The sequence below is a fragment of the Gopherus evgoodei genome, chromosome 9 (genome assembly GCF_007399415.2).
Source record: "Gopherus evgoodei ecotype Sinaloan lineage chromosome 9, rGopEvg1_v1.p, whole genome shotgun sequence".
Taxonomy (NCBI): Eukaryota; Metazoa; Chordata; order Testudines; family Testudinidae; genus Gopherus; species Gopherus evgoodei.
This window is the reverse complement of record NC_044330.1, coordinates 51,029,321-51,044,093: the sequence shown is the minus strand read 5'-3', so window position 1 is coordinate 51,044,093 and position 14,773 is coordinate 51,029,321. Positions and strand designations below refer to the sequence as shown.

General features: G+C 46.3%; 1 protein-coding gene across 4 annotated transcripts in view; it reads right to left on the bottom strand.

Moving 5' to 3' along the window:
- Positions 1–14,773, bottom strand: part of VPS8 (VPS8 subunit of CORVET complex) — a 245,348-nt gene that overhangs the window by 145,798 nt on the left and 84,777 nt on the right. For all 4 annotated transcript variants that reach the window (XM_030576520.1, XM_030576526.1, XM_030576525.1 and 1 more), the window contains 4 exons: positions 12,612–12,701; positions 6,241–6,292; positions 5,555–5,597; positions 1,067–1,139 (listed from right to left, as the gene is read on the bottom strand). In XM_030576520.1, the coding sequence (XP_030432380.1) occupies positions 1,067–1,139; positions 5,555–5,597; positions 6,241–6,292; positions 12,612–12,701 (258 nt within the window). The remainder of the gene's footprint in view (positions 1–1,066; positions 1,140–5,554; positions 5,598–6,240; positions 6,293–12,611; positions 12,702–14,773) is intronic.

Here is a 14,773-nt window from a genome sequence, read left to right as displayed (position 1 = left end):
TCCAAGTGCTATGGACAGAGGAGTAACACGGCATACAAGTTGCTGGGTGACAAAGGGGAAAGATACACTAGACTGGGCAAGGTACTGAAGATGCATGTACAGGGGATGCTAAAGGGAAAACCAGTGGAGGTACTGAAGGAGAAAGATGCAGCAGCAGGATCACTAACCAGCAAAGTTTAAAAGGCAAATATGAGCATTGGGGGAACAAGGAAGAGGTGGCTGCAACAGTTAAGGCAAAAGAGGCCTTGGGTATGAGCCAAGATTTTAGCCACAGGGATACTGAGGAAGGGGTGCTGAAGGTTGTACTGCCAAGGCCTTTAATGTACTCATGTCTGTAGCTGAGTGTTTGTCTACATGGGTGAAAAGCCCATAGAAGTGCTGAGTAGCTAGTGTGCACCAGCTAACTTCTGCTGCAGACAATCTTACCAAGTACTAGAAGTGCCTATGCATTTATTAGCTTAATACATTTTGGAAGTGTACTAAGATAAACTGCCATAAATGCGCAGTAAGAGCCTCCACATGGAAAGTTAGTGCGGAGTAGATAGCATGCTTTAAATCCACACACTTGTTTACTGTGCACTAAATTCCCCCTGTAGATAAGTCCTGAATGACTTCAGTTCCTACTGTTGTCAATAAGTACTACTCACTCCCTACTTCTGAATGCATGGCTACCCATACATTGCACTTCTCTTCAAGGTTCCTAAGAGGTCAGCTATAATGAAAGATCAAAACCTAGAACTTTTCCAACTTTAATTTCCGTAGTCCTAGCTGCCTAAAAAGTCACCAAAGTCTGTCTAGAGACTAGACTGAGGACTGCATGTTTTCCCATTTCTCAAGGAAGCAAGAGAAATATTAAGCTTGATGTCAGCCTTCTACGAACACTGTGTGGTAATCCATGGTGGGTTACAAGCTCACAGGGCTGCAGATATCCAAGTGGCAGTAGTTTTCTATCATACACCTACCTAGTAGATAAAACGACAAGGTGATCCTTCATCTCTTATCAACAGTCCTGCAATACCTGCTTCATTCCCTATGATGAACAGTGTCCTTCCAAATTAATACTCACCTGGTTTTTAACCAAGGGTACCAGATCTTCAGGAATATCACCCAATGGATAAGCACGGCCTGCTAAACAGCAACTGTGGTATAAGGAAAGAAACCAGTTACTATAAAGCATTGATCCAGTGCAGCCCAATCCTAAACAGATTGGAACAGTGCCTTTTTTTTTCCCCCAGAGCTGCCTAGTCTTCAATATACATTTTTTAAAAATCTGTTCTTCATATCAAAGCACAAAACTAAGTAAGCATGTATCCTTAACAATAGTGCTTTATCACAAGGGAAAAGACAGTTACCTTTTCCATAACTGGCGTTCTTTGAGATGTGTTGCTCATGTCCATTCCACAGTAGATGTGCGTGGTCACCATGTGCACCGGTGCCGGAAGTTTTTCCCCTAGCGATCCCTGGAGTGGTGCCACCATGGCACAGTATAAGAGGCGCTGTGCACTCCCCCCACACCTGGTTCCTTTTTGCTGGAAAACTCCGACAGAGGTGAAGGAGGGTGGGATGTGGAATGGACATAAGCAACACATTTCGAAGAACACCAGTTATGGAAAAGGTAACTACCTGTTCTTCTTCGAGTGATTGTCCATGTGCATTCCACAGTAGGTGATTCCCAAACTATACCTGTTGGAGGTGGGTAGGACTTCACAGACACCTGGGATGGACCACTGTCCTGCCAAACCCAGTGTCCTCCCTGGTCTGGGAGACAATTGCATAATGCGAGGTGAACGTGTGCGCTGATAACCATGTTGCAGCTGTACAAAAGTCCTGATCAGCCAACCCTTCATTCATTCAGCCGTGGCAATAAACAGCTGTGTAAACTTCCTGAACGGTTTTGTCTGTTTCAGGTAAAAAGGCAGGGCCCATCTCACATCTAGCATGTGAAGACAGTGCTTCTCACTAAACGCGTGAGGTGTGGGACAGAGTACCAGAAGGGAAATGTCCTGGTTCATATGATAGGCTGAGACCACCTTGGGGAGGAACGAAGGGTGTGGGTGGAGCTGGACCTTATCTTTATGAAGCACCATATATGGGGGTTCAGAGGTTAGGGCCCAGAGCTCTGAGACCCTCCAAGCAGACGTGATTGCCACAAGAAAGGCTACTTTCCATGAAAGATTGGACCAGGAGCATGTGGAAAGTGGCTCAAATCGAGGCCGTGTCAGCCTGGTCAGAACCAGGTTCAGGTCCCACTATGGAACAGGGGGCTTAACGTAAGGAAAGAGGTGCTCCAAGCCCTTAAGGAATCAACTGGTCATGGAGTGAGAAAATAATGTGTGGTCTTGCACAGACAGGTAGAAGGACGATATGGCTGCCAGATGCACTTTGAGACAGACGAGAGCGCTAGGCCCTGGGCTCCGAGATGAAGGAGGTAATCCAGTATTAGCTAGAGCGAAGCAGCCACTGGTGAGATGCAGTGATCGGCGGCCCATCAAGAAAACCTCGACCACTTTGCCAGGTAAGCCTGACGTGTGGAGGGCCTCCTGCCTTTCCAGGAGGACTCACTGGATGCCCTCTGAGCAGGTCCTTTCCTCTTGGTCTAACCATTGAGCAATCATGCCATGAGGTGGAGGGCTGCAATGTTGGGGTGGAGGAGGCGACCTTGGTCCTGAGAGAGAAGGGCTGGATGGGTCAGCAGCGGCCACAGAAGGGCAATGGACAGGTCCATGAGAGTCCCATACCAGTGTTGTCTGGGCCCTGCCGGGGCAATCATGAGGATGCAAGCCTTATCTGTCTTGATTTTTTCCAGGACCTTGCTGATCAACAGAACTCGGGGAAAGGCATATAGCAGCTGGCCCGACCAGGACAGAAAGAAGGCGTTGGAAATCGCGCCCTTGCCCAGGCTCCTCCTGGAGCAAAACCGGGAGCACCCGTGGTTCTGCCTGGTCGTGAAGAGGTCTACGTAGGGAGTGCCCGTTTGGAAGATCATGTGAGCCACCCCCGGGTGCAGCGACCGCTCGTGCTGGGAGGAGAAGTCCCAGTTCAGGCGATCCGCTGGAGAGTTCTGGATGCCCGGAAAGTGGTGGGCTTCCAAGTCGATATTGTGGGCAATGCAGAAATCCCACAGCCAGAGGGCTTCCTGGCAGAGGGCTGTGGAGCGGGCGCCACCTTGCCTGTTGATGTAGAACATCAAGGCAGTGCTGTCCGTGAGAACTCTGACTATCCTGCCTGCAAGGCACAAGCAAAAAGTCACGCAGGACAGACAGACTGCTCAGAGCTCCTTGACGTTTATGTGCAGGTCTAGTTCCTGTGCAGACCACAAGCCTTGGGTCTGGAGATCTCCCAGATGGGCTCCCCAACCCAAGTCCGACACATCGGACACCAGTTCTATGGTTGGGGAGCAGCTCCTGAATGGGACCCCTCAGAGCACGTTCTCTGGGGTGGCTCACGAAAGGAGGGAGGCTAGTACGGTCTCAGGCATGGTAAGGACTTTGTCCAAACTGTCTCTGGACTGGGAGAACAGAGGCCAGCCAGAACTGAAGGGGCCACATTCTGAGTCTGGCACAGCGTACCACGTACTTGCATGCTGCCATTTGACCCAGGAGCTGGAGGCAGGCCCTGGCAGTTGTCACGGGAAACCTCGTGATCATCCTGATGAAATCCCTCGAGGTTTTGAACCTGTTCGGCAGGAGGGAAACTCTGCCACTGCGCCATGGTGGCACCACTCCAAGGGCTGCTAGGAGCGCTACCCTACAGGTACTGCTAAGGGAAAAACTTCTGGCACCGGTGCATGTGGCGAGCACGCACACCTACTGTGGAATGCACATGACCAATCACTAAAAAGGAATCCAAGTTTTCTGCATAAACATAACCAATAGTGCTGGACTGTGGCACAGGAAACAGGAGGTGACACTGAGACTTTGAGAGGGGAAACCTATGAAAAATCATGTGTGTATATTTTGAGCAGCATTTGGAGCAACACTGAGTCTCCTCTTTTCAGATTCATTAGAATCTTGGATGTGGCGTGCTCAGATTCAAGAAGTGGAGACTGGATATTAACCACTTGTGATGGGGTGTTCACCCCACACAAGGCCCAGAAGGGTTAAAATGGCCAGGTGGGCCAATTAACTCCACAGGATGCACCTGGAGAAGCCAGGAAGCAGGGAACTGATTAGAAGCACACTGAGCTGGAGAGGCCTAGATAAGCCAGGAAGCCAGCAACAGAAAAGGTGGCAGGGAAGGGACATGTGTAGGGAGCTATGGGCAAGTAGCATACAGTTACTCTCTGAGACAAGGGAGTGTGGCTTGGCAAGCCCAGAGAAAGGGGGGAGCCAGAGAGGTAGGCAAGGCTCAGGGGAAAAGCAGCGAAGTGTGGGGTAGGTCAAACCTTGGCTGCCAATAAGAGGGCCCCTGAGCCAGGACCTGGAGTAGAGGGCAGGCCCAGGTCCTCCTACTTGCTGCTGATGGAGTGGCACTGGCAGGGCAGTGAGCAGGAAGACTTCCTGAGCCCATTTGTCAAGAGGGACTTTGATACCTAGGAAAGTGAGAACACATATGGTGACCCAGTCAGAGGGCTGAGTCATGAAAGAGGTGGCTGTGGATTCTGGAACGAGAGGGGTCTACAGGACGAGAGGACAATGGAAAGACTTTGCCAGGGTGGTGGTGATGGTGGTTGTGTGCAACACCTGGCAGAGCTAATACCCAAGACAGCCAGGAGGCAGCATCACTAGTGGTGATTGCACCTCGTGATACCACTATTGGCCAATAATCTCAGAACAGTATTGGTCATAGGGGCATAGAGTTTAGGCCAGAAGGGACCACTAGATCATATAATCTGACCTCCTGTATATCACAGACCACCACCACCACCACCCAGCACCTGTATCAATAACTGAAATTAGACTGAAGTATTACAGCCCACAAGACACTAGACCATTCTTATTATTTGACCCTAAGTGCATGACTTTGCACTTGTACTATTGAACTGAATTTCATCCCATTTACGTTACTTCAGTCTTCAAGGTCATACACATTCTCCTGTACAATATTCCAATCCTCTTCTGTATTGATGATGCCTCCTAACTTTGTATCATCATAGGATGGTCAATAGAGGAAACAATTTATTACAACAAGCAGAACCACCTACAGAATCCACAAAGATTGCCAACATGAAAGATTAAGAATGGATTTGGGGGCTATGAAGCCCTGGGAGTAGGCGAAAGCTCTGCAGTTGGCACAGAAGTGGGCATTATCACCATTATGAAGTCAAAGACAGTATGCCAAAGCCTGAGTCAGGAGTACTCAAGTTCTAATCCCACCTGTGCTACTTAGTGTGTGGTCATGGGTCACTTCATTTCTCGGCTTCCGTTAAATGCTTTGTAAAATGTAGATATTACTACTTTTCACAGATTTTATAATAATATATTCTGATCTCCATGACACAGAATTCCACCTACCATGCATCACAGGGGTATTGGAAGCATTAGTGGCTCTATAGCAATTTCAACATGTAAATGCATTCTAAGTGCTATCTATAAACATTCTGGAAGTATCTTACCTTATGTACACAAGGAGCTTGTTCCCCATAACCACCTTCTCATCTAAGAACAGAGAAAAAGTCTTTTGTCACCTTTTATCCAAATAACTAGACAACAGAATAGGGATCTAATCTTTATTTACTGAAAGGAAAAACCTCATTTACTTGGGCATTCATTGTTACTCATGACAAAGATGGCGTCGGTACAGTCTTATGGAATTTTTCCATTCTCCATAACTTTACATATTTGCAGCATGTTTGTGTGAGAAAGGATAGTAGCTTGAGAACTATTTGAAGCCATTTTAAAGAAGAAAGTACTGAAGACTTACAGGGGAGTCGTATCTTATGCGGGGGTTAGGTTCTGAATTCAGCACACAAGATGAAAATCGCATATAGTCAAATGCTCATTGAGTGGAATGGCAGGTGGAATCACCTGCACTACAGGTACAGTGTTTAAATTGTTATTTTTCTCTTTTTTTTTTTGCCGAGTGCATATACTTTAAATTGCGTTAAGTTAAATGCGCCTACGATGCGACTCCACTGTATTTATAGGCTGTGCAAAATCCGGAGTCCTAAACAGTAACACCATCTCCTCCCCACCTTCCTAAATTAGAAGTGATCAGAAACCAGTTAAACTTATGATCAAATATACTAGAAATATCAAACAGTATCAAAGCTTTAAAATCTTAAAGGCAAGTATTCTTTACCTGTGAGGGACCTCCCAGCATTAAGTGGAGGAGCAATGACTTTGAACAATTTCTGCAACAGTGAAAAAAAGAAAAGTTTCAATATTGTTTATAATTCTTATACATCACATCATTTAAGTGTCAACAAGTCGAGTCGGTCCCTGCCCTCAAAGAGCTTAGAGCCTGAAAACAGAGTGTCAGAGAATATGAAATAGTCCATGACAAGACAAAAGCAATGCCTGGTTTTATAACCTGGATTGTTTAAGAAGGTACCTCCCCAAGAAACGACAAGCTCACCAAATTTTACAACAAAAGAAGGCACAGAAAGAAAGGCCTGTGCAAAGGTTCCCTAAATATCCTTGTGCTAGGGAAGCATTTTTCCATCTGCTGATCCCACGGTGATCTACAAGAGAGCAGCCTTTGTCAAATAAACTTCCCTAAATCCGTTGGATCAAAGATTCCCTCTAGTGGTGCTTAGGTGCTTCCTAGGAATCTAGAGTACACATTAAAAAAGAGAGAGACTAGCTGGCAAGCTCTAGCATGCAATGAGCTCAGGAAGTCACAGAGGCAAGATAAGCAGTAGTACCAGGGAGCAGTTAGGAAGCACTGCTGATCAGCCCAGCTCCCCCAGCCTCCGATTCCTGCCTCCATGACTCCCCAGCCCTGCTGCCTAACCCTCCCCAGCCAGCCCATACCACCACAAGCTTCCTAACCATCTACTAAGGTTCACCCGAGGCAGCCTCAAACCCAAGGACCTAGTGAGCTATGTGAGCGCCAGGCTGCTCTATGGAGAGCCACAGCAGGTTCAGCCACCAGAATTGTTTTCCTAGGACAGCAACAGGCTCCACCTTCCCAGGAAATATTTTCTGCAAGTCTCCCCAAGAACCTGTCCACTTCCTCGCCCATTACCAGGACAGAGTGAAGAAAACTCCTTGCCTTCGGAAGTGGTGTTTGTAGTTCCACTAGTGAGGGACTTACTTTGGCTGACAAATCACCTGTGTTTTGCCAGAAAGGAGCCCTAAGTTCAGATAGACTCCCCAGGGGAGCATAAACTGAGCTGTGGGTATAAAGATGAGCAGTGGAGATAGAGTGAGCAGTCAGGACAGAAAGTCAAGTGCTAAGTTTTAGCATTTCACTGTCTAGGATGTAAGTTGCATTTGTTGTACAAAATAGCCATTACCCAGTTTAGACAGAAACCACGAATAATACTCAAATGTAAGCTGAGATTTTCAAAGCAGTGCAGGGAATTTAGCCTGCCACTAAATTAATGGCTAAATCCCTGCACTGCTTTCGAAATCTGAACCACTGTTAGTATTAACTTCTCAGGCAGAGCATGGTTTAGCTATAGCTACATCGATATAATCCTTGAGCTGTTACAAACAAGCCAGTTAGCTAAGGACATTGCATGTCTACATTTCAAGGTGTCCTTTTTAAAAATGGTTCTCCTAAACCATTAGTTTTCAACCTTGTTTCATTTGCGGACTCCTAAAAAATTCTGAACGGATGTGCAGATCCCTTTGGAAATCTTAGTCTGTGGATACCCAGAGATCTGCTTAACGCATGTTGAAAATCACTATCCTAAACTACTGAAGATTCACTTGCAATCTCAAAAAACTAACTGTGTAAATGTTGTAAATTGGACAAAAATATTTTTATGTATGAAAAATCTGAAGTCTCACTGTACCTGAACATTTCAACACAGCCATGTAGCCACTAGTGATGCCTTCATTATAAGCACTTTTACATTTACAGAATTCTCTCTCAAGAGCATTAGCCATCAGGACTGTATTCAAGGGGTATACAGTGGTGGTTACTTGCCTGTACCTGGAGATGTGTGGTCCCTATCTGTAGTTCACATGTGGTACGCATGAGCTCCCTGTGCCAAAGACTGGAATATCTTGCAAGTAGTATCCGTTGGGCCACACCTTCACTTAGATCTCTCTCCTTCTGCTCAGCACCGAGCGATAAGAGGAGATGCGGACTGACTACCTCTCCAATGTCTTCTCTACCACAAACGCAGTCATGGTCTGAAGCAGAGGGGAAGGCAGGCAGGTAGGTGTGGAATAGAGACAAGGACCACACATTTTGAAGAGCCTCCAATTACAGGTAAGTAACCTCTACTACTTCTTTGAGTGCTGATCCTTATGTGTATTCCACAGGTGGGTGACTGGCAAGTAGCAGCTAACTAGGAAGGGGGTGCGAGGATGGAAATACAGATGTCTAACACTGCAATTCCAAATCCTGCGTCAGCAGAAGAGGCTTAGACCAAAGCATAATGCTTGTGAAAGTGTGGCTGGAACTCCTTTCAAATGTCCATGATAGGCACATCAAAGAGAGGCTACTGAGGTTGAACTGTGTAACTCCCATTCATGTTCAGTGGAGAAGTGCCTGCTAAGGTTCTCTGCCAGTGCACTCTGAGCGCCAGGTGGATATGACTCCAAAACTGCGACGTGATTCCGGGTACACCAGTTGACCATAAGTTGATGGCCTCCATGCACAGGTATCTTGCCCTCCTTGTTTGTTTATACAGAAGACAGTCATGTTGTCAGGATAGGTAGGAGTAGTTGGGATGCATTACACCTGTCTGACTGCCCTTAAGTTTCAAGAGACTGCTATTCATCCTGGCCTACCTTGTGTCATATAATTGCCCATGTGGGCTCCACAATCTATGAGGGATGCGTCAATGATTACCAACATGCTGGATTCGGGAGGTAGGAAAGACTCCAATGCACATGTTTTGGGTTCATCTACCAGATGAGTGAAGCCCTGACACTGATGGAGATTGTCACTACAGTGGTCATGTTGCATCTGTCCAATGTATACACAGACCTGAGCCAGGCTTGCAAGACAACAGATTTGTAGCCTGGCAAATGGCAGCACAAGCACAGGAGGCCATGTGGCCTCACAAAGAAAGATGGATCTGCACTATTGCTCAATGTTTGGGGGGGGACTTTTTAAAAAAAAAATCAAAGACTGAAGCCACTATTCTCACTATATCACTACAGACCTTGATGTGGTATTGGCAGCATCCACTGACACTTGCGATCATGAGTCTACCTTCCTTAACAAGGGTTTAAAATTGGGCCTTGTCCACTTCAGAGAGTTTGTCTTTGAACTCCAGAAACTTCAAGTAGTTCATAAACTCATATTTCGCTAACAGGGCCCGGTAATTAGAGATTCTGAACTAGAGGCTGGTGGATGTAAATACCTTCCCTCCTCAAAAGATCCAGGTGTCTCGCTCCCATGTCGGCAGAGGTGATTTTAGGGTATTGCCTGGATCTTTCCATGGCTGCTTGTACTACTTGGGGAGTTGGGGGCAGGATGGGTAAACAAGAATTATGCCCTTTTAGCAGGCACAAAGAACTTGTTCTCAGCCCTTCCATGGGTAGCGGTACACATTGTCAGCACATGCCATACCACCGTAGTGGTTCTGTAATAGCCTCTTCACTGGGATAGCTATCCAGCTGCGGCCCACTGGCTGCAGAAATCCAAGAGCTCGTGCTGCATATCTTGAACTTCTTATGGGATCTGAAGTTCTGCCACCATCCTCTGCAACTATTCTTGACATTGCCTATAGCCCTCAGTTAGAGATAGTGAAAATGGGGCAATTGCCTCATGGGGTTAAGGAGAAGAAGATGAGACTGTCGGTACCAGCTTGACATCGTCTTCTTCCAAGTACCCCGCAGAGCAGGATGCTGTTGCCTGAGAGAAGAGGGATGATGTGACTCTCTAGACGAGTACACAGATCCAGGGTGTCATGCATAATGATCCCACGGACTCCAAAAGGGCCAGTTTGAGGAGTTGAAGACTAGTTTGGGGGCCTCAAGGCATTGGTACCAGCAATCCCTTTGGAGGATAATCATGCTTGTGCAGAGGACAGATCCAGGTAACTCTCAAAGCCCTGTTCGGGCTAACTTATCTGGGAAGTGATGATTCATCCTGGACATCGGATACAGAAAGCCAGATCAGTCTCCACCACTGGTACAGTTAGTAGTGGTAGAAGGAAGCTCCAGCTCATGGATGGAGTATGGGAATAACTCCTTCTTAAGGTTGTATAATTTTATGGGATTAAGATAGCCCTCAGAAGAACCAGGCCCAAAAGTAGAGGAGTTCCAGGGTAGTAAATGTCTCTGTCTGTCCTGGAATATGAGGGTCCAGGTTACTAGTTGCACCGGATCTGGTGCTGCGACAGACTTTGTAGTTGGCGGATCCTTACAGGACCAAACGAGTACCATTGGCAAAAGAGTCCATTCAGGAGCACTTAGTCAATACTGGAAGATGTCAGTTCTTTGGCTTGCTAGAGGTCACAGTCAGCACCAGTATCGATACCAGGCCTGCTTCTGTTGGACCATCTTCCTGTATGCTTTCCCTTTGAGGTTAAGAGGCTTAGGCAGATCTAAGTCCTGGGAATTTGCATGTGAAGACTCACTCAACTTGGAAGGAGTCAGAGACCTCTTCTCCTGGAAGCAGAGGGAGAAATCTTTTTTTGGGTCTATGAGAATGCCCCTTACTCTCATGAAAAGACCGAGGCAACAGGTCTTTAGATTTATCTGATCCAGCCTCTGCTCCACAGCTCGTGCTCAGAAGCATGCTGCTTCAGAACAGTGGCCAACGTGCAGGAGGGTCTCTCCAGCCTGGATCTGACTGGAGCCTCAGGGCTTTCTTATGAGAAACTTCCTCAGTCAGCACTCTCTTCCCTCTTGTGCCCTAGGTGGGAAGGAGTGACAGACACTGCACTTGGCAGAAATAAGCACCTACTCAAGGCAGTGCTGGTGGTCCTCATTGACCGAGGAGGAGCAAGGATAAGAGATGCAGTTTTTAAGCCCCGGGTTTCTAGGCACAGCTCTAGTCCAAAAGAGAGAAGGAGTGTGTCCCAGGGTGGGGAAAACTAAGCTACATTAACTGTAAGAATACTATACAAATGCTAACAGACTATACACTGTTATCTTCACAAAGACTAAGACAACGTGAGAATAGCTCTAGACACGGAGGATTCTGACTCAGGCCATAAGGCTGTAAGAAGCAACTGAAGAAGAAGTGATCAATCCACACTTCCCTTTATGCCCTTGGTGCTGAGCAGAAGGAGATCCAGGGTGCAGGCATAGACCAATGGACACAAGTTGAAAGATTTTCTGGTCTAAGGCCTGGTATACACTGGGGGGGTGGGGAGGAAATCAATCTAAGTTAGGCAACTTCAGCTACATGAATAATGTAGCTGAAGTCGATGTACTTAGATCGACTTACTGTGGTGTCTTCGCCGCAGTGAGTCGACTGCTGCCGCTTCCCCGTCGACTCCGCCTGCATCTCTTGCCAAGCTGGAGTACAGGAGTCGATGGGAGAGTGCTCGGGGGTCGATTTATCGCATCTAGCCTAGACACGATAAACCGATCTCCGCTGGATCGATCGCGGTGGGCAGTGTAGACATACCCTTAGATGAATACCCACAGTGAAATACACATAGAGAGCAGCACCTGAAGAAGAGTGGAATCCACCATGCAGCGAAGTCAGAAAGATTCAGGGATTTCTACATGAAAGTGCATTCTTGCTGGTTGTTATAACCTTAATGAATATTCTTTACAACTCGGAGATAGATGTAGGTTTCATTTTTAGAAGGTACGCACTATACATTTTTAAAGTGATTTACTCCTAACACTCTGCAGTGTCCCAACAAAAAGACACTGCACATAGTGGGGTGCCTAGAGAAAAACTCATTCTCTCACCTGCTGATTCCCAATTGGACAAAAGATGGGATGCTATCATTGTGCATTACATCCCATTGTCAGAATGGCCATCAGCAACATGTAGACAAAGCAACCTAGATTGTAACACGCATTCCGTTTAACCCTTACTTATTGTGTTGCATCAGGTTTTTTTTTGTACTTGTTTAGTTTTATATTGTTACAGACATTAGATCTGACAGTGTTTGTGGTCTGACACTCAGCAGAGCACTAATACCTCAGACATTTTATGGTATACTTAGATATAAGAAGGGCATTTGATCGAGTTTCACAGAATATTCCCAGAGAAATATGAAAAATGCATATTAGATACAGTAGGAGACAGGAACAAGAGGTGAATCTGTATACACTGTACACTAGCTACCAGCAAAACTCCCATGCTCAGAATCAAAGGGAAGAACATGAAGCACACACCAAATCAGCAGATCAGTAAGTGATCAGAGCTTTACAAACTGACCCTCAGATAAAGATGAGTGCTGAATGGCACAGACCAATCTCTCTCAGCCGTTTGAAAAATTCAAATATTTAGATGGAAATAATCCCTCCCAATGTCTTATGAAAGGTGCAGGGAGAAACAAAAAGGGGATGGATGGATGGATGGATTAAAGAGTGACATTAGGTACCACAAGCATAGGTCATGACTAGTCTTCCTACCTCCATCGGACTAACGAAGTCATTCATTCCACTGTTGTACACATAGATCATGGCATCATACAGATGATTTTCCCAGCACAGATGAACTACCTGCACGGAAACAAAGCAGACTTCCTCAGATGTAGAGAATCCTTGTACAGAGCAGCCTAACAGCTTCCATTATCCCATTAATTTCCTTTCCTGTATTCACTCAAAGACAGCTCTGACCATAGCACTTATCCTAGCTAGCTGTAGGAAAATAGCAGCATGGGTTTGAGTTGCTTTGTTTTTGTTGGGGGGGAGGGTTGTTGAGGGGGGAGAGGCAGTATGCAAAGTTATACAAGTGAAAATTTGCCATATGCAGAACTCTGCCAAGCTACCAAGGTGGGGGAGACAGATCTGACTTATGGTTCTACGCTGTACACCAGAAATCCATGGCCTGAGGTACTGGAATGAGAAATCCAGGTCTTCCCAATTCCTTACACCCTTGACCTCTGGAGCAAAGGACCCAAGAGAACAGCTCTCCAAATGTCATGGGTTTTGTTGAGTTAGTAAGTTGTTCTTGTCACCATGCCATCAGCCAGCCCCAAACAGAGGTGCCCACCAGCCTACAGGTTAAATATATTATTTCAAAAAAGTTAAGGGGCCACAGTTCATACCCTGAGGATTCTCTACCCTGGTACACTCCCTTTGGACTAACTCAGGTGTCAAAAAGGGAGCCCCTTGCTTGGAACACCCAGGAGCCGTGAGTCAGTATACTTTATTCCAATATTCTGGTGCTGAGAGCATATCAAGAGTGGATGCAGCTAAAGCATGCTGCACTCTGGCTAGTCCCAGCTGCTTTACAGCATGCTATAGGTGTATACCAAACTGTTCCAAGTTAGAGCAATGTCCAGGTTGCTCTAACTTGTGCCAGGGCAGAGAATGATGGGGCAGTGATTGCTGGCTGCTTCTCAGCTTTTCCCCTCTGCTGGGCTGCCCTGGGGGCTGAGAAGATGAAGATAACCATTCTTTGCTATATGCTCCCCTAGGCCAAGACCGAGCCTGCTGAGCTCCTTCATTGCTCCCCCTGGGGCTTCCACAGCTTAGCAGGGAAGCAGACAAATGGAGCAACCAGAGCTACCCTTTTCCCTGCCAAGCTGATGAGCAAATGCAGAGGAGACAGTAGCCATTAGCGCTTCCAGTTCACAACACAGCTGCCACTGGGGCTAGAGGGAGACACGTGGGTGACCGTGGGCCCTATCACCTCCTTTTAGTGGTGACCCACTTCAAATGCTTTGGCTGAAAACAAAAATAGAGGTTATACAGTGCATTGAGAATATTTTCTTAACTCAGTCACCCTTGAAGGCACCTATGTGGTCCCCCAGGCCACAAATTGGGCACAATGCCCTAAACAATACACATATTAAAAGTAATTTAATTAAATTAGTGTGGTTAAAAGGATGTGGAGTGTAGTTTCTCTAAAATGCTGTTTTCTGGGTTAAAGTCTATCTTCAGTTACTGACTGAAGACAATGGGGTTGTTTAAGTATAGTAAGGTCAGAGTTTGGCCTGCATAGCTCTTATTACTGGTGACACTGGGGAAGGAGGAAAGAACACAGTTTAACTTCCCAAATCCAGATGGAGTTTGCTGGGCCAGCAGTTACAAAAAAGAGAGAAGTTTACAAGGAGTATCTTGGGATATATACAATGCTGCCTTGTACAGCAGAGCTGCCTCTCATGCAGATGAAGTCCACCCATAGATTCATAGATTCCAAGGCCAGAAAGAAAACCAAACAAAAAAAACAATTACTAACCTGTTCTGTAAGTCTTATTCTTCAAGATGAGTTCCACATGTGATTCTAATTCAGGTGTGTGCCTACTCAGTGTGCCAGAATTAGAGATGTTTTCCCTTAATGATATTCGTCGGGGCAGCTCCAGTGCCTCTCATATAGAGGGGAAGGAGAGTGGGACAGGAAATGGACATGTGCAACATCTCAAAGAACAACAGCTATATAACTGGTTAGTAACCATTTTTTCTTTTTTGAGTGACTGCATATGTCCATTTCACTTCCAGGTTGAACTGCTTGTGAATCACCTGAGGTGGATGGGTTTCAGTATCTGACAATAATTGAAGGACTACTCAACCAAACTTGGCCTCATCTCTAGAATGCTGAGATGCCTTTACAGCGTAATGAGTTGTGT